Source organism: Eublepharis macularius, chromosome 11 (genome assembly GCF_028583425.1).
Source record: "Eublepharis macularius isolate TG4126 chromosome 11, MPM_Emac_v1.0, whole genome shotgun sequence".
In the NCBI taxonomy this organism is placed as follows: Eukaryota; Metazoa; Chordata; class Lepidosauria; order Squamata; family Eublepharidae; genus Eublepharis; species Eublepharis macularius.
The window spans coordinates 47263398-47286894 of NC_072800.1; the positions used below are offsets into that span (position 1 = coordinate 47263398).

General features: G+C 41.9%; 1 protein-coding gene across 1 annotated transcript in view; it reads right to left on the minus strand.

Annotated features, from left to right (window-relative positions):
* Positions 1-23497, minus strand: part of CREB5 (cAMP responsive element binding protein 5) — a 287271-nt gene that overhangs the window by 10599 nt on the left and 253175 nt on the right. Inside the window, exon 9 of the mRNA XM_054991606.1 lies at positions 958-1281. Within this exon, the coding sequence (XP_054847581.1) occupies positions 958-1281 (324 nt within the window). The remainder of the gene's footprint in view (positions 1-957; positions 1282-23497) is intronic.

A 23497-nucleotide genomic window follows, 5' to 3' on the forward strand; every position in this document is an offset into this window, starting at 1 on the left:
AACCCATAATTCATTAAGCGCTGCATGGCTGTTGATAAGTTTGAAATTTAATGCAAGGGCATGGCATAAAATAATCAAAATTACAGCGAAAGGGAGAACATAGCTCCTAGCAATTCAGATCATGTTTTGGTTTTGACATGAACCTTGAAATTGAAGTATTTGATTCAATAGAAAGAGTTGGTTAATAATTAGTAAAGTGTACCATAAGATTAATGTGTCTGCTGAAGCAGTCTGACCCCCAAAGAGGCCAGAACTAAGGGGAATTATAGATGGGTTTGGAAAGTAATAACCTTATGTTTATTACTCACTCAACCCATCTTTTATCCCAGTCAATGCCCTCTTCAAAAAGTGTCACTGCTATTGTGTTCCCATGAGGAATTTAAACTGTTCTGTTGTCCAGGGAACTACCTGACCTATAGATCTTAACACTTCCATTTATCCTCCAAGTAGTGCTGCACAATGTTTTTGAGCCAACATCTCTTTCACATGACTAATATGGAAATGGAGTAATTCTGTGAAGGCCAATGGGACCGTGCTGAGGTAAAGGAGTCCTACAAGCACTGGTACCTCTAATTTCATGCTCCAGTGTGTGAATGCTAAATCTTCTGTTTAGACCAAAGATGTACTGATCTTGAAGTGAATAGAAACTGTACCTGAATGGACAACCCAAGAGAAAGCACCTATTTTGCCCAAGCTTAGAAGCCTAAATGCACCTCTCGCTAGCTGCAGTCTAGAAGAACTAATCTGAAAGTGGCAACGAGGTCCTGAGTATGGATTCCCTTCCTTACTGAGTTCTAGGTATTCCTGGGCAGGGCATGTGCTTTATGTAAGATTCAAGTTATCTATGGGCACAAGGGACTTGAGAGTTTTAGAGTACAAGCATACATAAAAAGACAAACTAAGCACCTGCTTTTAAACCTGCATCATCAGAAAATAAATTGTGAAAAAGCGTTCTACCTGTGCTTGACTGCCCGTGTGCAGTGGCGGATGTGGCGAGGTCTGGTGATGTGCCGGGTGTGCGTGAAGGTGTGAATGCGAGTGGTGATGTGGATGGTTCTGCTGGTGATGGGCTTGAGGGTGAGAATGGTGTGCTGGGTGCTGATGCTGGTGAGGATATGGATGATGAGGTGGAAGCGACTGGTGCTGATGTGGATGCGAATGCATATGATGGTGGGTGGTCTGGTCCTGTCGGGAGCTCATCATTTCCATCATGTGACCCATAGTATTCATATTTCCATTGGACATGCCTGCAGGATGGTGAGTCAATGCTGCCTTCAACCTCTAGAATAAAACAAAAGAGAGCATTTACAATAAATATACTGGAGGGGGAATTTAGGTGTTACTAAAATCTGAGGCATCAATTATCTATTTTTGTTAATCGACCCAAAATGTGAGTTGTTACTGATCCACAGTTAAGGTTTTTCATCAGTTTCCAGACACAATTCAAAGTGCTGGTTCTTACCTTTATAGCCCTGAATGGCCCCATCGAGTCCAGCCCACCAGCCTCCTCACAAGGCCTGCTCTCTGTACCCACCCCACCTTACAGGTGAGTGGTGTGACTAGAGACAGCTTTTTCAGGGGCAGCACCTTGCTTGGGGAATGCCCTTCCCTCTAAGGTCTGCCTCATGCCTATACTACTATCATTTAAACACCAGGTCAAAACATTTCCTTTTACCCAGGATTTTAATTAAGGGTTGATCTTTTAACATCATTTTATAGTCTGTTTTTAGCTTGAGAACTGTGTGAGACTCATTTTAAGTTGTTTGGCATTTTATCTTTTTATGCTTTGGCTAGGTTTTTAATGCTGGATTTGAAATAAAGATGGTGCTTTATATTTTCATTATGTTTTAATGTAGTTGGAAAGGTTCCTTAAAAAGGTAGTGTAAAATTTTTCTAAAATAAATATAGAGTTGTTATCTATCATCTAGGAGACCAGAACTCCCACTTCAGTGGAAGACCTACCAGCATCCCTCTCCTTTACTTGCTGGTTTGCAGAGGGCCAGCAGGGGTAAAGAATGTTCAAAAAAGCAGCATTTTGCTAACAGCACATCATTTCTTCCAGCAAATAGCAGAAACCGACATCACAGCACCAGTGTGAGGCTCTAAGATTCAGACTAAACTCTGTGGTTTTACCATAGAATTATGTCTGAATCTGAGAGTGTTACATTGATGTTACACCGGCAATGTGACATCACTTCCGGGTAATCACCCGAAGTGACATTATGTAAGCTGGTGTGCCGTCATTCTCTCCCATCCCCATCCTATCACTCCCTGCTGGGTGTCAGCCTACTTTCAGCTACTGTGAACAAGTGATTTTAGTTATCTATTTAATTCAATATACTGTATATGTTTTATGGAGGAACTTTGGCCTGTTGCCTTTTAGCCAGATCTGGGATCAAAAAGGGAATCCCAAAGACAATTACTGACTCACACCAGGGACCACTGGAGAATTTAAACTTCAGCTGCTCAAAAGCCTCTTGATCCTTTACTACCTCCCCAAACACCTGTAAGATGCTATTTCTTTCAGTCCTTCAGCCAGTGTAGTTTAGTGGTAAGTGTCAGACTAGGATCTGGGAAACCCAGGTTTGAATCCCCACTCTGTCACAGATGCTCATTAAGTGGCCTTGGACCAGTCACTATCAACTTAACCTACCTCATGGAATTATTGTGAGGATAAAATACAAGAGGGGAGAGTGATATACGTTGCTTGTGGTGGGGGGAGTAGCATATAAATCAATGTCAATTCATCTGCAAAACCTGTATTTTCCAGATATCCTTTGCCACAGTGACAAAGTCTCCCTTCTCTGCCTAAATTAAGGAAACTTCACATTGTTTCTGTGTTTATACTGGCCTCTTCTAACTCTCGCTCCTGCTTAGCAGTGATAAATTGTTTGCCATGTAATTACTAACTGTAGAGAACCATTTTTGTTGGAAACTTTTTAGCAAGAAGAAGGAATCTTCCCTGAATTATTTTCTAACTATTGTGCAGGGTTGGCCCTGGTTAACAACCTCTGTTCATTTCTTGCTTTGAAAACCCCACAGGGGTGCTGTAGGGTGGTTGCAACTTAATTGCAGTTTCCACCAGCACAGTTGCAGGTGCTTAGTAATATTTAATAAGGAGGGCAGATTAGGAGGAAAGCTACAGTTAGTCACACCATCCTAGATGGGCTTTTGCTTGCTCTTCCTGTTTCCTGCTTGAAGGCATAAAGATTGGATGTGACCATAGGTATGAGTCAGTTGGCAAGAGGCAAAGGGTTCTTGGGCTTGGATAAGATGGCTCATTGGACTGAAAACCAGCCCAAGATAAGGTTGGATAATTGGTTGTCTATTTATTTGCATTTTTGTATTATAGTTTGGTTATCTTTTAATTATTGTAAGTTACTTTCTTAATATTCTACCTAGCTGAACACAATGCTCCATCGAATCTTATTCAATACTTTGTTCTAAGGGTTTACAGAGGCATGGTGAGGAGAAACCAAGTGGCAGTGGTGGTGTGGAGCAGCAAGGCTAAATTTGGGCAAACCCATAACGGCTTTGCTGATTAAATGGGCCTGAGAAACTGAATATAAAATATTTTCCATTCAAGAATGGTGTGTGCTTTCCCCTCATTGATAAGACAACTCCCCTCCCCCAATCTCAGCTTTTTGGTAATCTACATTATTTTTCAATATGTGTAATATTGAATACAGCACAAACAAGTCACAAACTATGATTATGGCCATGCTTAGTGCTAAGCCCGTATCTTCCCTCTGCAAATGTCATCTGCCTGAATGTATTATTCCTATCTGATGATTTTTTTCACACTATACTGTGGTGACGTGATTGGAATGGAGTTACTTCTGGCTGACCCAGAAATGAGCTAGGTCAGCCAATGTCCATTTAAGTCAGTGGAATTGACTCGCTATATTGTACCATGTTTTAAAATATCCCTCTTCCTGCCTTGTTCCAGGAATTCAACTGGTGACATGCACCAGATCAACCTGGGTTTGTGCTGCTGCTGCACAGAAACCCTCTGAGCCAACAACTGCTTGAATTGGATACCTTTAGCTGAACTGTCTGGGTCAGTAAACTGGGCTATCTGTCACAAATTAACACTTTGAAAGGAAAAAAACACCACAGCTATTAAAAACAAAAGTTATTAAGAAACAGTGATTTATCCTTCCATCCATCATCTACCCATTCGTTTGGCCTTGCTGTCCAGTTTCCATTTGGTTACAAAAATGGTAGACTGCCTCAGTATTGCTAATTCTTTCACAAGAACCCACACTCTGTCCTATTAGTTTCTCCAAACATGCAAAATAACAGAAGTTATTCAAAAATATGTTAAGGAATGATAGAGGAAAATATGCCAAACCTAAGTCATTTTCAAGTAAGGCATTTCTTCTTCTTCTTTAAAATAGAATCTGCTGAATGAGATGTGTTGGACAGCAATATTATTTTGGTAGAAGTCCAATAACATGTTATAAGATTGTTTATTCACTCCAAATATAAAACTCCCACAGAAATTTTTATAAATGGTGACTGTTAGTCTGCAAATGTGCCCACGCAGTGTTTGTCCAAATGATCCCACTTTGATGGCAAACTACAGCTTCCTCCATCATAAATGGCATAATTTTTATGCCCCCTTGTCCCCTCCCTGCTCCACAAAATGTCAAGGATTAAACATGCCATAACGTGTGAAGAAACATACTTGCCCTCACTCCAAAACAGAAAAGGCCATGACTTTGGACTTTTGAGAAGATTATATTATTCTGTTTCTTTCTGCAGTGCTTCAGCCACATATATTTATTTGAGATTACAAAATCAAGAGAAGCATCAAGACGGTTGACATGCAGCTGGTTTCTGTCAATAAGGGGTCATTTCTATTCGGTCTGTGTACTTTAACTTTACAAGCTCCTTGTTCGCTTCTCCCAGCGGGAGGGTGGGACAGCTGCCCTGGATCTGAATCCTAGTAAAAACCCAGCTATTTACCTCATACCGTCCCACAGGGGGTACAGAAAGTGCCCATCCTCAGTCTCTCTTTAACTTAGATCAGCTCTACATTGAAAGTAGTATTCTCCAGCCCACAGAAACATTTATAAAACACAGGCACAACTAGAATTATCTTTCATGGAAGTGCTATTGCTTCTACCGTGAATGAGAAATTCTTGAAGAAATACTGTTCCTTCACATAAAAAATTGTTTCAAATACAATTAAAAACCTTTTAAATCCATTAAATTGAGTAAATATGTCACAGTTGATGCTTTCTGTACTTTTTCAACATGAATGTTTATATATATATATATATATATATATATATATATATATATAAATGTCTTTTTGTGACAGCTAATATCAGCAATAAGGAACTAAAAATTCTGACCTTTCCAGAGTATTAGATAGCTAGAATAATGTATAGAAACTGCCTTGTCAATCAAAAGCACTATATACATTTTGAGTATTATTATTTGTTAAAGAACAATGGCATATTCACTGACCAGCACAGATGATGGACTAATGAATGTACTAAATACACAGAGATATTCATCACCTAGAAAGATGAATGTTATGAGATTCAGAAGAAATCTGATTCTGTGTTTCTTTAGGTAGCTCTTTAAAGGCCATCCACATGAAACTACTTTTCTGTAAATGAACATTCCACTCAAGATTCATAAAAAAGATGTGAACATTATTCATCTCTATCCAGCATCAGAACTGAAGATACTTGATGATGACACTTCAGAAACAGACAGAACTCTTTACGATTAAAGAACTGCAGTCCTTATGAGCCAAAAAGCTCCTAACGATTTCAAGGGAAGCATGAATGTTCCAGAAATCCACATCAAGGTCTGTGTTTTAGTTTAGACAATGCCAATTTGCCAATCTTGCTAATTAGCCCCAGGCGTGACTCTCTTATGTTTTTTAACACAGAAGAGTATAGTGGTTTTAAAAGTACCTTCCTGCGCATGAAGTGCTGGAAATAGAGAGCTTGGTCCTTGGCAAGCAGGAATCAGAGGCTTTGCTGAGAATTTGCAAGAGGGGTGGTAGTTGCTTAGTCCACAGTGCAAAATGATATACATGGAGTTTTTATCTAAATTGGAGATTATATCTCTAGAATCTGTCCCAGCCCAATTCAAGTGTTCACATTGGGTGACAAGTTAAGTGCCATACTGGGTGACAGGCAGTGCTGTGAGTCATGCTGGTAACTGAAAGAATGTTAAAGACTAGGAAAAAACCCTGAACTTATGTGCATTGTTGTATCTAAAGACACGCTGTTCGCTGACTTAACACAGTTACACTTCTGTCAGAAATACCATCTACAGAAGAAACAGCTTCCTGTCTTGTCAGAAGCCTTGTGGTCGGCAGCTATGCTCCCCTCTTAGGCTGGAACTCTGCATTTTTATCCTCTTGGAAATATTTGGGCGGGGGGAGAAGGGACTTTGCAGCCTAGACAAAAAGCTTCAAAGAATATGGCATACATGTGATGCAGTCCACGTGTTGCTGAAGTTAATGGCAAAAGTGGCCTGGTCTGAAGAGGTCCAGTTCTTCTCCTCTGTTCCATTGCTAATGAAACCTAAGAAGAAGCAGTTTGAACGTATGAAGGGTCCAAATCAAGGTCAGTATTGTATGATCAGGCTGGCAGCAGCTCCCCATGTCCCAGACAGAGTTCTTGCACATCATCACCTTCTATCTGACCCTTTTCATTGGAGATGCCAGGGACTGAACCTGGGACCTTCTGCCTGCCAGCAGACGCTCTGCCATTGAACCTCTCCCTGACTTAGTACTGGAAAGAATCAAGAATATGGAGTGATAATTCACAAGTAAATGAAATAGGCTGTGAAGAACTGCAAGTGAGAGGCACAGGTGCAGATACAGCTATACCAACATAGCATTATGAGACAATCTTCGCTCAACACAGGTCCCATACATTGTTCTAGTCTTAGCCTCAGAAGTGGAAGCAGTCTTGTAGAGTCCTTGCCTACAATATCCCTCAAACCTGTTGCCTGAAAACAGGCAATTCCTAGAAGGGTACTACTAACCACTGAGGATTTGAAGATTACTGCCATACAGAAAGGGAAAAAAGCACACATTTTTTAAGGTATTGGTTATGTGTGAAACCCTATCAGAGAAACCCTAAAGCTGTTTGCCATTAAGCAGAAATATAACTGGAGAAAGCAGACACTGGAGCGTTAAGCTAGCAAACCACATCACACACCCCATTTATTTAACAAGTATCTTTGTGCTTAAGCTGTGGCAGCTTTGGATTCGAATGTGCCTCTGTGAGGGAACAGACGATCTTGCTTTCCCACAGAATGTTCACATCATACCACAGTCTAGAAGCTTAATAACCTATTATGAGCACAGCCAAATCAGTTCCTCTTATACAACTACCTCTCCATGGAAAACTGCCAAAATATTGAAGACAAGTTGTGGGAGAGGCAGGGCAGTGGGGTGGGGGGAGTCAACCAAACCTAGAAAGGGAAAGGGAGGAGGGAACATTGGGCAGAAGGTGGTTGTGGTGGCTAATTCTTTTCTTGTTGTTTTCCCTCCTGCGGTTAGAGCAGTGAGAGATAATTTATCACATGTTTTGATAGTGCTCCAGCTGGCAGCCATGAGAGAGACTTTTTTATTAATTTAATTAGTCCACTTAGTTATCGATAGAGGGCTGAAAAGTACAATCACAGGGCAAGCTGTGCCAGTTTCAGCCTGTCTAGAGTTGGCGCTTCAAGACTACGGCAAAGCAAGATATTTTCACCCTTGCTGCTGCGGATGTCTATTGCTGCTTTTACCTTGAACAATGGGGGAAGGGGAGAACACTGCATGTCACCAGACACACAGTTTCTCTACTTGGGGGCACAGTCCTAGAAATGTGGGTGAGTGGGTGACTTTGAGCCAGTCACTTTCTTGCAGGGCTGTTACGAGGACAAAATAGGGGGAGAGAATCATATGCACTGCTCTGAGCTTCTTGGAGGTAGGGAAGGATAAAAATGGATAGATTATTTTTTAAAAAAGCAGACTTTCCTGGCAAAAATTCACAAAGAAACATTTGGGAAATAAAATAAGGATACAAGAAGATTCTGACAGAACAGACAAGGGGATCAGAGTTTGCAGGATCAGATCGGTCCAGCCTGCCGTTTCACACAGCAGCTGACCAGCTGCCATGGAGGGCTAAACAAACAGAACATAAAAACTGAAACTGTCTCCTACTGCTACCTCCCAGCACTGAAGTTTGCTGCCTCTGTACATGTAGGTTCCCTTAACTCACCATAGCTACTGATGGACCTGTCCTCCATGAATGTGCCTAGCTCCCTTTTAAAGCCACCTACACTCAGGGCTGGCGCGCCCATTGAGGCCAGGTAGGCGGTGGCCTCAGGAGAGGGGTGCTGGAGGGAGCACTGGAGGAGGTGCAGGGGGTGGGAGCGCGCGCCACAAAGCAGCAGCCACCTATCCCTCCCACCCCGCGCCACCACCAGCACAAGCCCCTGGCCAGGCGCAGCCACTGCGGGCAGGCATCTGCGGTGGTGCCGGCAACCGAGTGGGAGAGCTCGGAGGCCGCCCACCGCAGCGATCGGGCTGGCAGCGGCGCGTTCCCGTGATGATGTCACACATGACATCATCATGCAGCCTGGTGTGCATGCGCTTGCGTGCGCGCGGGAGGTGCCCGGCCAGCCGCAAATGCCACAAACCCTTGCACCGCCCCTGCCTACACTCGTGGCTAACATTACCTCCACTGGCACTAAATTCCAGAGTTTAATTACTTGTTGAGCAAAGTATTTCCTTTTGACTGTCCTGAACCTATTTCACTAACAATTTTATTGGGTGTCTCCAAGTTCTAGTATTATGGAAGAAGGACAAAAAGCCCCCTCTATCCACTTTTTCCACCTCAAGCATAACTCTATGATGTCTCCCCTTAGCCATCTTTTTTTCTAGACAGAAAAGCCCCAAGCTCTGTGACCTTTATAGATGTTTTACAGTCTTTAGGCCTTTGCAGCTGATTTTTGAAAACCAACATTTTTATTTATACCACTAGCCTGTTTTATTCAGACTTTTAAGTGGGATTACACAAGAATATCAAGAGTTTCATATGACTGAATGCGTAATCTCTCAACAGTTATGCATATTGTTTTATAGCTCTGCTATTCTCCAGACATGTAATATATTTCATGTGAGAATGTGTTCTAAGCAGATCTCACAGCAAACTTGTACATGGATAAATTATAAAAAGCCTTCCTATGGAGAATAAATTTCAAAAACAACATCCATTCTATTTCTATTAATCTTTCAGAATTTTTAACCCTGATGTTTGTATTGTTCGCCCTGTGATTTGGTGTACAATGATGAAATTTCGTTCCCCCCCCCATATTTTAGAAAGTGAAGCATTTGACAACTTTTTATAAATTCTGAATTGTTTCACTGCAACTATATTAAAGAGTTTTGTTCAAACAAAGTTGATAATTACTCATATAAATCAGCCCACTGTGGCATTTCTTGTGATCTCTTTCAATCGTCTCCCATGAGGATAGGAATCCCATCTGCTCCACTCCATTTAGGCTAATTGAAGGGCACTGACTTTTTAAAATGGAATCATTAATTACTCCAGTACACAGGTTCTCCAACTTTGCCATGGCAAGCCTCTTTGAGGCAAGAATTTTTTTTTTTTTAAAGGAGGACATTCCTAGCACACCTTCCCAGTTCAAGCAAAACAGCCTTCCTGGGACAGCTACTACATGTAGCTACTAGTTGTTTATGAGACTATGTATCAATTCAGTTGTATGGCTGGTCAAGGAATGTTCACTGGTACACTGAAAACAAAGGAAGATGCCAATTAGCAGGAACAGAGTGATTAGTAATGGAGAAATGACAAACAGGTACATGTGAAACAACTTATCGGGCGGAATAGCCTCCTGTCAGCTACAGCATATTATTCCACACTACGCACACTCCTCTTTCCTTACTAGTAAGAAGTTCCAGGGGTAGCACTTTCCTGGGATTGACGGTACCACTACAACTTAGTTATTTTGGGGGGCTAAAGGGGCATCTTGGAGAAAGACCCACTTGAAACTCACCATCTGTCACGAGTTAGGTTGTGTTGCACTGGGATTCCTTATCTACAAAGCATTCCTAATTCAGTGAGCCCCAGTGGAGATTTGGGATGCCATCCAAAGGCCTGGGAATCGCCTGGAATTATTACTGATTTCCAAATCAGTTGTACCGGGAAAAAAAAGACTGCTTTGAAGGCTTGACATTATGGCATTATATACCCTGCTGAGGTCCCCCCCTCTCAAACCTTGCCTTTTCTAGGCTCTGTCCCCAAATCTCCCAGAATTTCTCAACCGAGAGCTGGCTACCTGATGCATGTGAAGTCATGTAGAGTATACTGCTTGCTTGTTACCACTGAGAAGCAACCACTGGGGGCTCCCCTATGGCAACCAGAGAATATTGTATGGCAGTGGCTTGATGCCATACAAGGCTTGTCTCCCTGCTGCCCACTTCTTGCTTATGAGCCCTCCTAACACCCACACTCACAGCTTCACACACTGCCCAATACTGCTGGGGGAAGGGTGTGTTGAAGTTGAAAGGCAATGACACTCCCAGAGGTAGTACTTTCAGCTCCACACACTGTCCAGCACAGTTGGGAAAGGAAGGCTGGAAAATAAGCAAGTGGATGTGGGAAAGGTGCATTGGTGGGCACTGGAGTGTGAGTGGGTTACAGGGTGGCATGCAGAAGAGGGGAGGGCCCACACTCTGCCCAGGGCCGTCCAAAATCTGAAACTGGCCCTGTTCCAGTTCAACAGAAAATGCATTAGAGCTCAGTGGTAGAGCACTTGCTTTGCCTGCAGAATGCCTTAGATTCAATTCCTGGATAAGAAAGCAACTGAAGCAGAAGAGTTCTACCTGAGATCCTGGAGGACCACCATCAGAGCAGATACTGACCAGAATAGATCAATGGCCTAACAATATTGTAAGCTACTTTGGGTCCCCATGGGGAACAAAAGTGGAGTATAAATGAAACAGGTAAAAAAAATAAAATGTAGCTTCATAGATTTTCAAAACAACTCAGAGAAATTGGAGACCACTGAAGAAAATGGTGCTGCCCAACTGAACAAAGCACCACTTATTTGTTAATTATGCAAATACAAGTTTTTTGCCTGCTCCATTCCCCCAGGCAATAAATAAAGTAATAAAAGCTCTTAAATATAGGATGTATAAATAAAATAGCTATTAAATTACAGGCTCTCTCTGTGCACTTATCTCCAACCTAAACAGTTGCCGGGATAGAAAAATCTTGATTTCCCTCTGTATTTTCAGGAAGAGATTTCAGAGAGAAGACAATATCGGAGCTGAGCAGTAGCAGCCACAGAGAACACCTCTCAGTCTCTTGCTACTCTAATGACACATCAGGAGTTTAATCACCCCAAAGCTGAGCCCAAAGATAAATGTACAGAGGTACTTAATTCTGTTTTATGCATTCAGGTCAATGGCCTAATCTGTGCAGTTGAGCACTGGTGTGAGTCTTTCCTTCCACACACACCCAGTGTAGGGTTGCCAGCACAAGACAGGGTGGAGGAGACATGGAGGGCACCGTCACACTTATGGCATGACTTCATTTCCGGGATGAATCCAGAAGAGACACCATGTCAATCTAGGATACAGTAGAAATGCTATGGGTTTATCATAAAATTTCAAGTGAATTCTAGAGTGAAGTCACTTCTAGATTTGCCCAGAAATGACAATGTTACAGCTATTTTTGCTTTATTCCTGCTCCTTCCACCCTTTGGGGCAGCAGGAGGAAGTGGCAGCTTCTAGCAGGAGATCTCCCGCTATAGGAGGAGACCCAGCAACCCTAACCCAATGTCATATGGAAATGCAGATACTCCATGTGTCCCAATTTGTGCTATTTTTTCTTCAGTTTTGAGGATTTAAAATCATGTGCATAAACCAAATGGCATATACACACCATTTAATGAGCTGCCTTGCTTCCACGTAAAATTATGTACGTGCGGGTATGGATGGTACATAAGATAGCATTATGGTGCTTCACCAGCTAAAAGGGAGGGCAGGACCAGTAAATATATGGATTGGACTCAGTTTTCCACCAGGAGCGAGAGTTCCTCCACTCCTGGCTTCTGTTTCCCACTGCTATTCTTGTGGCCAGTGGGAGAAAAATAATGGGGGGAAACCCTTCATTGGTGACAGCATGATATCACTTTCAGGAAAAACTCAGAAGTTATGTCAGTCCATTCTAGGAATTGGTGGAAACTCTATCCTTTTACCATGGAGTAATTCCACTTTCAGTTTTCCCCAGACATCACTTTCAGTTTTCCCCAGAAATGATGTCACACCAGTGCCTTTTTGTTACAATAAAAGAATAAAAATAATAAAATAATATAAAAGGAAATTATTTTAAATAACCACTTTGATCCTGGGGTGCCAGGGAATTAGCAGTTGCAGCATATGTATTATTTTGGAATAAATATAATGGAGTTAGAGAAATAATTATTACCCCTCACTTGCATATCTTAACATTTAGCAGAAAATCTGCAGTACAGCCCTGCAGTGTGTCCCATATTGTTAAAAGGTGTTTACTTCCAGGAAAGTGTGCAGCCACAGCAACTCCCTTCTAAGTCCATTGACAATTGCACTCTTGGGTATGTTGGTTCTTGCTGGATTACGTTGGTTCTTGCTATGCTGGTTCTTCCTGCAGAAAGAGTGGCCTTTAAAAAATACCCTAGTTATTAAGTCTAGACTTGAATTGCCAAAAGAATTTTATTAATTTAAGGTATTTGTGCATGCTTGATAACAGATTTCCTGAATGTATTGTGCAGCTGAGAGAGGTCTGTTGATCATGTAATCAAGTGATTTTGGTTTTTTTCTGGGCTGGCGGGGGCGTGCGGAGAGTCCATCTACAAAAGAATACCACAAAAAATAACCCACAAAATCAACATTCCGTCCAATACCCTGATACACTGAGCAAAAGGCTCCCCTAAATCGTACTGCCTTGCTTTGTTTTTCTAAATATCAGGAAGGAAATTATTTCCTCACTTCTTCTGCAAGAAGAAGCCACCTTGGCAAGATGAGGTAAAAACATTTAAATAAATAAATACATAATAAACAAAGCTGTTTCAGGCTGAGGATAGGGTTGCCAAGTCCAACATCGAAAATTCCTGGAGATCTGGGAGTAGAACTTGGGGAAAGTGGAGTGTAGAGAGAGGACTTCAGAGGACTACAGTGCCATAGAAACCACCCTCCAAACCACTCATTTCCCCCAAGGGAAACTGATATGTACTGTCTGGAGATCAGATCTTGTCAGGATGTCAGTTCTCTAGCCAGAGTTATGCCATATTAACTTGTGTTATAATCAGTAGTCGTATAGTTTTCCTCCCTCTAGGCCCAGGTGTCGTCCAGGCCGCTCATACCCATGGGAGCAAAGAGTCCTTATCTATCCAGACCAGCCAATGACCTTGATGTCCTCGTCTTCTCATGCCTTTGCAGATGGGACTGGGGGGAGGCTGGGAATGGGTGTTTGAAGTATTGTAACTTTCGCTTTGCATGCCATTCTCAACAAAGCTTCCGTTCAGCCAAGGGCCTCAAAAGCCTTTGGATTATGGACACCTGTATCATGAGCATAGTCTTTCAATAAACCTTTTGGAATCGAGAAACCTCGTGCTTCTTGCAAGAGGGGGGAGACGAACTCTAGATAACTGGGATTCCACAGTCTGACATATCTACTGGTCCCATCTGGAGGTCAGCAGGGTTTTCTTGGAGGTGAAATCACACCATCACAATTTTTTAATTTTATTTTCTCCTACTGGCTGCTGGGCAAGGTCCACTGAGGGTAGGAGATCTTCTACCTCCAGCGGGCATGTGGCAGCCTTATCATGATGCCATTGTCCTCCTTAGTCTTAATATAAACAAAAGCAGATGTGCTGGCAGCAATTTAATTTTTACATTTAAGTGTAAAGTTGTGAAATGCTTGTAATCCCATTCTTCCTTTGCTGCTAATTTAAAATTCATTCAGCATCTATAAATATTAAGAGTGAAACTACTTCAATGTGTTTTCTTCTGCACCATCATAAATATAAAAGATGGCCTGTAAGAAGAATGCAGGTGATGAATGCCAAATCTCTCCTCCCACAACCCCAAATTACTAATAGTTTGCTGAAAAAATATGTAACAGCATAATGCAAAATGAACTAAAATCTTAGCTCCACAGGTTTTGTTGAAGAGATAGTGACAAAGAGCCCAAATCAAATACATCGTCCCAATATTCCAATGCCATTGCAAAGCCATTTCATTATGATCAGATTTCAGCATAAGCATTTTGCTTACTCAAGAAGAGTCATTTGAAGTGCCAGCTAGCAAATCTGCATGATCTGCAGATGTGACATTATTAGAAGATAGATACTGATGCTGGTTGTCAACCATACAACAAATCTGAAGGTCATACCCCTACGTTTAAAGGATTAGATTTTATGGAGCTTTGTGTGTGCATATAGCATCAAGTTCAAATATGCAGACCCATGCCATTAATGCAGAAGCAGCAAATGGGGTAAAGCAATTGTATGGGGGCCATTTCTGTTAACTTGCAGAGTTTAAAAAAAATTAAAAAGAGATTCTATTGTTTATAATGAATGTTTGCAGAATGAAACCTTGATATTAAAATTACTCTGGAATGTCATGTAAAGACAGATGACTGCATGCTATATACAGTAATAACCACACATTTTTCTCATAATGGACTATGCTATTAAATATTAATTTATATACCATTTTCTTATTTTATAATTCAGTGTCAGGCCAAAACCCAATAACTTTGCAAGCCCTTTCTGAACAGTCCTTGGATCTGAAAGCCCCAATCCTATACTATTTACTAGGGGGAAAGTCCTACTAAGTATAGTGGGATTTAATTCCAAGTAAGTATATAAAGATGCATAGGATGGGGGTGAATGACGGAGATGGGATACTATTTATATGGACCTTCAGTGATGAACTAGAGAATTTCTAAATAAAAGGGACTTGATTTGATGACTCTCTTTCACTGAGTGAAAGCTTACTCCAATGGGGGAGGAAGAGTCCTAAGGAGCCACTGGACTGAACCCAGTATGTTTGTCTGTGAGAGCCTAAACATACTTACTGGAAATGTTCCATTAATATATATTATCCGTATACCAATAAGTTACAAGTAAATGTGTTTAGAACCCATGCTAGATTTGTGAGCTACGTGCAAACAAAAATGCAGTTTTTTCCAATGGTTCTGAACAAGAGTCATATGTATTTTTATTGTTCAGTGCTGAAATGATGGAATGTTGAAAATGAATGTGAGTTAAATGAACAAATGGTGTCAGAAGAATTTCTTTTCTAAATAAAATCCATTTGCACCCATGGGATCCCTCTCTAAGAGATAATAAGCAAATGAAATCTGACATTTCCAATTAAAAAATGGTCTCTCTCTCTCTCACACACAAAAACAACATGAAGGACAAAATGGGATAAATACAAGTTATTTGTGTGGATGATGGGAAAATACATTTCTCTGCCACATGCTTGAAACTGTTGGCTGGGGACAGCTGAACAAACAGCTTGCAAAAGTCTTTTTGAAGACAGCCAACAAGTTACACCCATAATTTCATCTCTGTTAACAAAAACAACTCATACTGGTGCAGGACCTGGGATTGATTTCCTAGCCTCTGAGTTACAGTGTCATGATGCACTTTAGGTACCACCTTGCTGATTTATAGGATACAATATGATGTCAACCCAAACTAGCAAATTCCATGTGAAATGACACAAAGTTGACACGTTTCCTTGGCAATGTTATTGTATGGCCAACAGAGGAATGATTGATGATACTGAATGGCTTAGACAAAGAACTGTGAACCATAAGCCTTAGTAGTAACTGTTCTTTGTGTTAAGAGACAGGAAATGGTGGAATATCATAGGGAAGTGAAGAAAAACTAAAGGAAGGAGGTTTACACTGTTTAAATCTATTGTTTGCAATTAGTCCATCACGTTCAAATATTTGTCAGTATTTATGGGGAGCCTAAGACTTGCTAAGTTTCTGACAGTAATATATTGCCACAAAATCACAATAGTAGAAAAGTATCAGAACAGAAAGTAACATAATGCATGATATTGTACAGAAAGAATCTTGATATCACACATTTCTGTAAAAGATACATGGATAGCAGTGATCTTGGGAATAATGACAGCAACATATGAAAGAGGGCAAGGAGAGAGACCTGAATTAACCCAAGTTATGGTGAGGATGGTCACAAAGCTTAACATAGTAGAAATTTTACTTTCTTCTAATCATATTACTTTCTTCTAATCATATTTTAGAAGTTAGATGAATGTGCATCAGGAATGTCATTTGCTCAATATCTGCAATTTTTGAAAGAAGTTTAGAAAAACCATATGGAAAAGTTACGGTGATATTTTGCAAAACCCTACAAATGCTTCCTTCGAAGAGGATCACACAAGGAGCTTGTCAAATAATAAACTATTCCTGGACTGTATCACTGCAGAGTATGGGGACTGCTTGATTGAATGGTCCCCAATTAGTAAAATGATTTGCAACCAGCAATACTGTCCCTCTAACACATAGTTTTATTATGTGTGTGTGGCTTGTTTTAGCGCAAAATACATTTAACACTCCCACCCCAGCCCAAAGAGGTATAGTGTAGCAACATTTTTACCCGTGATGAGCTGTATGTCCTCTGGAACATTATGTAAAATTCTGTAACAATTATTGTCTATATGTGTCCATAAGAGTATAATAGGAATGCAAAATTCTGTACTACTTTTAGAAGGAAAAAACGAAAGGAAAAGGCAGTCATGGAAGAAGCAAGGGCAAGTCTTCCATGGTTAGATACTCAGTTTCTGAAGAGAAGCTGGAAACGGCCCCCCTCCCAATTCAGGAGGACACATAATGCTTAACTAAATGGAGGAACCTAAATGTTACAGCTCTCCCACCCAAACACATATGTGAAGCTATAAAATGAAATATTAACAACACAGCAAATTGGCAGCTGGCACAGCCAGCTATGTTTAGTGCCAGCAGTGGGCCCCTTTACAATTTTTCCCCCTTAAGCACTCACCACTAAACGGACTATTAAAAGTACACAGATTCACTGGGCAAAGTTGAGCAGAACATAATCAAATATAGACAACAGTCTTTACACTTTGTTTTCTAATGCTGATTGGATGACTTATGGGACTGAATTCATGATACCCATATTTTAAACAGTTCAGTGACAAAACTTCATGTTAAAATGGCAAGGTAAAGTCCTAGAAAGATAACCTTACTTTGTCATAAAATAGCATGAGAATTGACCTTATTTATGGACTAGGAAACTATTTAAACCTCTTTGCCAGGAAGATTTATTTTTCATTTTACATCTGGTAATAAATGCAACCTTATGCAATTTTTTAATATAATTTTATATGAGAATAATTTACAGTAAAAGTGATTTCTGTGAATGTAGACTCATGAATGTGTGAGACAGAAAGCGTTAAGCAGGCGTACTTAATTGAAAAGTCCTATGAAGTATGTGAGAGGTTTGATTGACAAAACACAAGACACAGTAACCTCCACATCAGTTGCAATGTTAGTTAGTAAATTTGAGTTCTGGTGCCTTCATACTGTTGTGTTGACAAAATGAAACCACATTTCCCAACAACATAAGCTAGATGCTTATTCATGGTTCAGTAAAATGGAAATATGTTGTGCTGAAAATAAATTATCTTACAAGGACATATACTCCACTGGGAGATAATGTATTTAGTAATTAACTACTCTTTAGGTAATATGATATTGTAATGAAGCCAAGAAATGTTTCTATAGGAACGTGACAAGCAGTACTGGGAAATCAGTTCCAAAATGAGGGAGAAACAATCATAGTGCAAAACACATTTCACATTTTGTTCGAATAAAACACAGCCACAGTTCTGGAGGATATAGCTTGCATTTACCTACTGAAGCCCATCAGTAATGGAGAGGTATTGGAGCTGACCTCATGACACAACTTGCAACCTGGAGCCTTTACGTGTGTCTGTTTGGAACAGACGTGGGCATGAACCACAAAAAACCCGAACCATTCGGTTCGTGGTTCGTGGGTTTCCATGAACCAGGAACCAGGAACTCCCACGAACTGGAGGAAGTTCCTGAACCAGTTTGTGAGGTTTAAATGCCCCTTTCCGGCTGCCATTTGAGGCGGCCATTTGAGGGGTGGGAAGGCTGTTTTTGGCCTCCTCTGCCGCTCTGCGGGCCTGTGCAGTGGCAGAGGAGGCCAAAATGGCCTTCCCACCCCTCGTGAGAGAAGACAAGGTAAGTGTGGGGCTGGAGTTTGTGGGATTTGTGCATTTAAAGGGCCCTGCCACTTGCAAGCAGCAGAAAAAGTTTAAATGGCCATTTCCCCGGGGAAATGGCCATTTAAATTGCCCTTTAATACGAACCAAATGAACCAATAGACCAGGTTGTGGAAGTTCGTGGAAATGAGCTTCCACGAACCACTGGTTCACGAACCACAAACTGGGCTGGTTTGTGGGTTTTTTTTGGTTCATATTCAGGTTCGTGCCCATCTCTAGTTAGGAACTAAGTCCCACTTAGTTGCTGATGTCATTTGACAAACTTGTGAATAGTGATGTGGACTTGAATGGCTTCTGTTTCTTTTACATAATAAACAGCCCTGGTAAAGCATGGGAAAACAGAAACCTGAGCTTGCCAGGAAATGCATGGTATTTAAAAGGAGAACAATTCCTATTACAGAATTTAATAAATATGGGCAAAAGGGAAATTATGTTTTATGCACTGAATTCACAAGCAACCAAGTGTTAGCTTCACACCAAAGCACCGGTGAATGGGAAGTAAATAGATTCATTCAGTCACATCAGCATATTCTGAATCTTGCACTATGTGCAAAGAGTGTGCTTTGAAGGGTAATATCTTAATGTGTCTTGCTTTATACAGCAATTCACCAAGCACTAATGTATAACCTCCATGGATTTCAATGGCACTTACCCAACAGTCCTTTGAAATTAATAGCAAACAACAACAACAATAACATTTGATTTATATACCACCCTTCAGGACAACTTAACACGCACTCACAGCAGTTTATAAAGTATGTTATTATTGGTTGTTGGGGGGTTTTCGGGCTGTATTGCCGTGGTCTTGGCATTGTAGTTCCTGACGTTTCGCCAGCAGCTGTGGCTGGCATCTTCAGAGGTGTAGCACCAAAAGACAGAGATCTCTCAGTGTCACAGTGTGGAAAAGATGTAGGTCATTTGTATCTACTCAGGAGGGGTGGGGTTGAGCTGAGTCATTCTGTAAGAGTTTCCCAGGGTGTGGAATGCTAATGGTGGGAGGCTTCACTGTAACCTGTTTTCATTATGCCTCTTTTCTGTCGGGGGTGGTGATTGGAGTTTTTGTGTAAGTACCGATCAGTGTGAGTTGGTTTCCTGTAGACCTTGTGACCTAACTGAAAGTTTGCTTTGCGGATGACCAAGGTATCCAGGAATGAGAGTTTTCCCTCACTTTCTTTCTCCCCCGACAGAAAAGAGGCATAATGAAAACATTAGTGGATCGTGCAAGACGGATATGTGAGCCGCGCTTTCTCAATGAGGAAATTAATCATCTAAACCACGCACTTCAGGCAAATGGCTACTCCAGAAATGAAATCCGAAGAGCAATCAAACCCAGGATGAATCAAACAACCAAGGAAAAACAGTCACCTACAGGAAAAGTGTTTTGCCATATATCAAAGGAATTACTGATCAGATGGGAAAGCTTATGGAAAAGCATAACCTTCAAGCAGTATTCAGACCCACCCGAAAAATACAACAGATGCTACGATCAGCAAAAGACAGCAGAGACCCCCTCACCTCTGCAGGAGTATACCGTATACCCTGCAGCTGTGGACAAGTTTACATCGGGACCACAAAGCGTAGCATCCAGACAAGAATAAAAGAACATGAAAGACACTGCAGACTTGGACAGCCTGAAAAATCAGCAGTGGCTGAACACAGCCTAACTCAAACAGGGCACAGTATCTTATTCCAGGACACCAAAATACTGGACAACACTTCCAACTACTTTGTCAGACTGCACAGGGAAGCCATTGAAATTCACAAGCATAAGCAAAACTTCAACAGGAAAGAAGAAACCTTAAGAATGAACAGAGCATGGGCTCCAGTTCTGAAAAACACCAGGCCAACAAAACACTCCACACCCGACAATAGCCCTGCAGAGAAGATTAGCACATCAAGCACCAATCCATATGCAAAAGAACCTCCTCAGGTTACAGTGAAGCCTCCCGCCATTAGCATTCCACACCCTGGGAAACTCTTACAGAATGACTCAGCTCAACCCCACCCCTCCTGAGTAGATACAAATGACCTACGTCTTTTCCACACTGTGACACTGAGAGATCTCTGTCTTTTGGTGCTACACCTCTGAAGATGCCAGCCACAGCTGCTGGCGAAACGTCAGGAACTACAATGCCAAGACCACGGCAATACAGCCCGGAAAACCCCCAACAACCATCGTTCTCCGGCCGTGAAAGCCTTCGACAATATGTTATTATTATTCCATGTACTTATTATTAATTGTGAAAAATTACTTTGGAAAATGTGGGTGAAGAAAAGACATCCATTCTAAAGTGTGGGAGAAGCAGTTTGAACTCATTATCCTGGAATCATGCATGCCATCCGACTTCCTATGAAAAAACCACACCTGTGAGCAGTTGCATAACTACTGTGACGTACTCTGACACTGCAATTGTGCAACTGATCAACTCAGAATGAGTGTGAAATCCTGTAAAGTGTATAGTTCAGTTGCACAAATGGATGTTACATATTAGACCAGCTGTTCTTGTTTTTTACCATGGAGGCTGTAGTGTGGTATTAAGAACCCTTTAACAACTCTTACATCACATTCAGGAGAGCCAGTGTTGTGTAGTGATAAGAGTATTGGAATAGGGCTTGGAAGAATCGGTTCCCGTTCCCACTCTGTGCTGGGTGACCTTGGGCCAGTGTCGTCTTTTTTCAGCCCAATCTACCGCACAGCTTTGTTGTGATAATAAAATGAGGAAGGGAGAACCACATCCGGGGGAGATCTATCGCTCGGGGGAGATCTATCGGCCCGTCACCCTTTGGTGTGCGGGGTTCCCCAAGGGGCGATACTCTCCCCAATGTTATTTAACATCTATATGCGCCCCCTCGCCCAGTTGGTGCGGAGGTTTGGGCTGGGTTGTCATCAATACGCGGATGACACCCAACTTTTTCTGTTGATGGACGGCCAGCCAGACATGGCCCCAGACAATCTGGCCAGAGCTTTGGAGGCTGTGACGGCATGGTTGAAACAGAGCAGACTGAAATTGAACCCAGTGAAGATGGAGGTCCTGCAGCTGGGACAGGGGCTGCCAGATGTTGGGATCCAGCTCCCTGCCCTGGATGGGACACCACTGGCAACTTTGCCAGTGGTAAAGAGTCTGGGTGTGTTCCTGGATGCCTCCCTATCGATGGAGGCCCAGGTCACGGCGGTTGCCAAGTCTGCATTTTTCCATCTTCGTCAGATCAGGCAACTTGCCCCCTACCTGACGCCCCAGGACCTGGCTACAGTGATCCATGCAACGGTCACCTCCAGGCTAGATTACTGTAACTCACTCTATGCTGGGCTACCCCTGGGCCTGATCCGGAAACTACAACTGGTCCAGAATGCGGCGGCACGGGTCCTGACTGGTATACCTTACCAGTCACACATCACACCTGTCCTGCGCCAGCTGCACTGGCTTCCGGTTGAATTCCGAATCAGGTTCAAAGTGTTGGTTCTTACCTTTAAAGCCCTGAGTGGGTTGGGACCGGCATATCTTCGGGACCCGCCTCTCCCTGTACGTTCCCCGGAGATCGCTCCGATCAGCGAATAAATATTTACTTGTGGTCCCCGGCCCTAAGGAAGCCCGCCTCGCTTCAACCAGGGCCAGGGCTTTTTCAGTCCTGGCCCCAGCCTGGTGGAACGCTCTGTCAATGGAAACCCGGGCCCAGCGGGACATATTATCGTTCCGCCGGGCCTGTAAGACAGAGCTGTTCCGCCAGGAGTTTGGTGATTGAAGGGGGCGGTGCCATGTCGGCCTCCCACCTTTGGGGTGGGGAAGGTTCTCCCCACCACTGCACTTTGTTAATTTGTTTTATTATTTGTATATTGATTTTAGTTTTTGTTTTTATCAATTTTAACTGTTCACCGCCCAGAGCCCCTGGGAGGGCGGTATATAAATTGAATAAATAATAATAATAATAAGTTGCTCTAAGCTCCTTTGAGTCTCTCTGCTCGAGACATCTTACACATAAAGAACACATGTCGGAAGATGCAGTGGTAGCCAGGAAGAGTAGTTTAAAAAGACAGAGCCGGCAGCAGGGCAAAGGCTTTGCTATACACTGGAGTTGTGTGAAGGGGCTGTGAAATGCCAGAAGGGAAATTTCAGCCTGTTATAACCTCTCCAGGTCATAGCCTGGCTCTGGAAGGCAGCTCCATAATAATAATAATAATAATAACAACAACATTCAATTTATATACCGCCCTTCAGGGCAACTTAACACCCACTCAGAGTGGTTTACAAAGTATATTATTATTATCCCCACAACAATCACCCTGTGAGGAGAGTGGGGCTGAGAGGGCTCTGGAAAAGCTGTGACTGACCCAAGGTCACTCAGCTGGCTTCAAGTGGAGGAGTGGGGAATTAAACCCGGTTCTCCAGATTAGAGTCCTGTCGCTCTTAATCACAACACCAAACTGGCTGTCCACCCCATTTCCATTCCTTGCTGTCCTTTGGTTGTGATCCCACACAATTTTACACTGGAGAGGTGAAATTGAAAGAACCTTCAGGGAGGTGAAAATGAAATTAACAAACTCTCTGAGGAGTGATCTCTGCTGGATCTGTCTTTTTAAACTATGCTTCCTGGCTAACATTGCATATCCCTCCATTTGATGAACATGCATTGAGGCATCTCGTGTAGAGAGCCTCTCAGAGAAAAGGTGGTATAAAAATATACTAGAGGAATCCTATGTAGCATCAATAGATCCCTGAATTTGATTGAGGATTACAGCTGACCACAGATTGAAAAAACAACAGGTTAACACCCAAGAACTGAACCTGTCTCTGACTCAGCTAATATGTCACTGAGGAGCAGTGTGGCATTGCAAAGCACATAAGAACTGATATTTAAATGCCTCCAAACCCATCACACGTTTTAAAATATAACAGATATAAACAAATGCATAGTATGTTAAGTATTTGCACCCTGAGGCATTTGTTTTCATGACAGAAAATGTGTGTTCAAATCATTTCTACCACACATAGATCAGCATTTTGCATACCAAGCATTTTCAGGCCTAGTCACGCCCCATCCCCCAGCTAAAATTACACTCATTCTTCATTATATTTCATAAAAGAAATATAACTTAAAATGCTGTACAGTATGCCCATATGGTATTTTCTCTTATGAGTTTCTTTCTCCTTA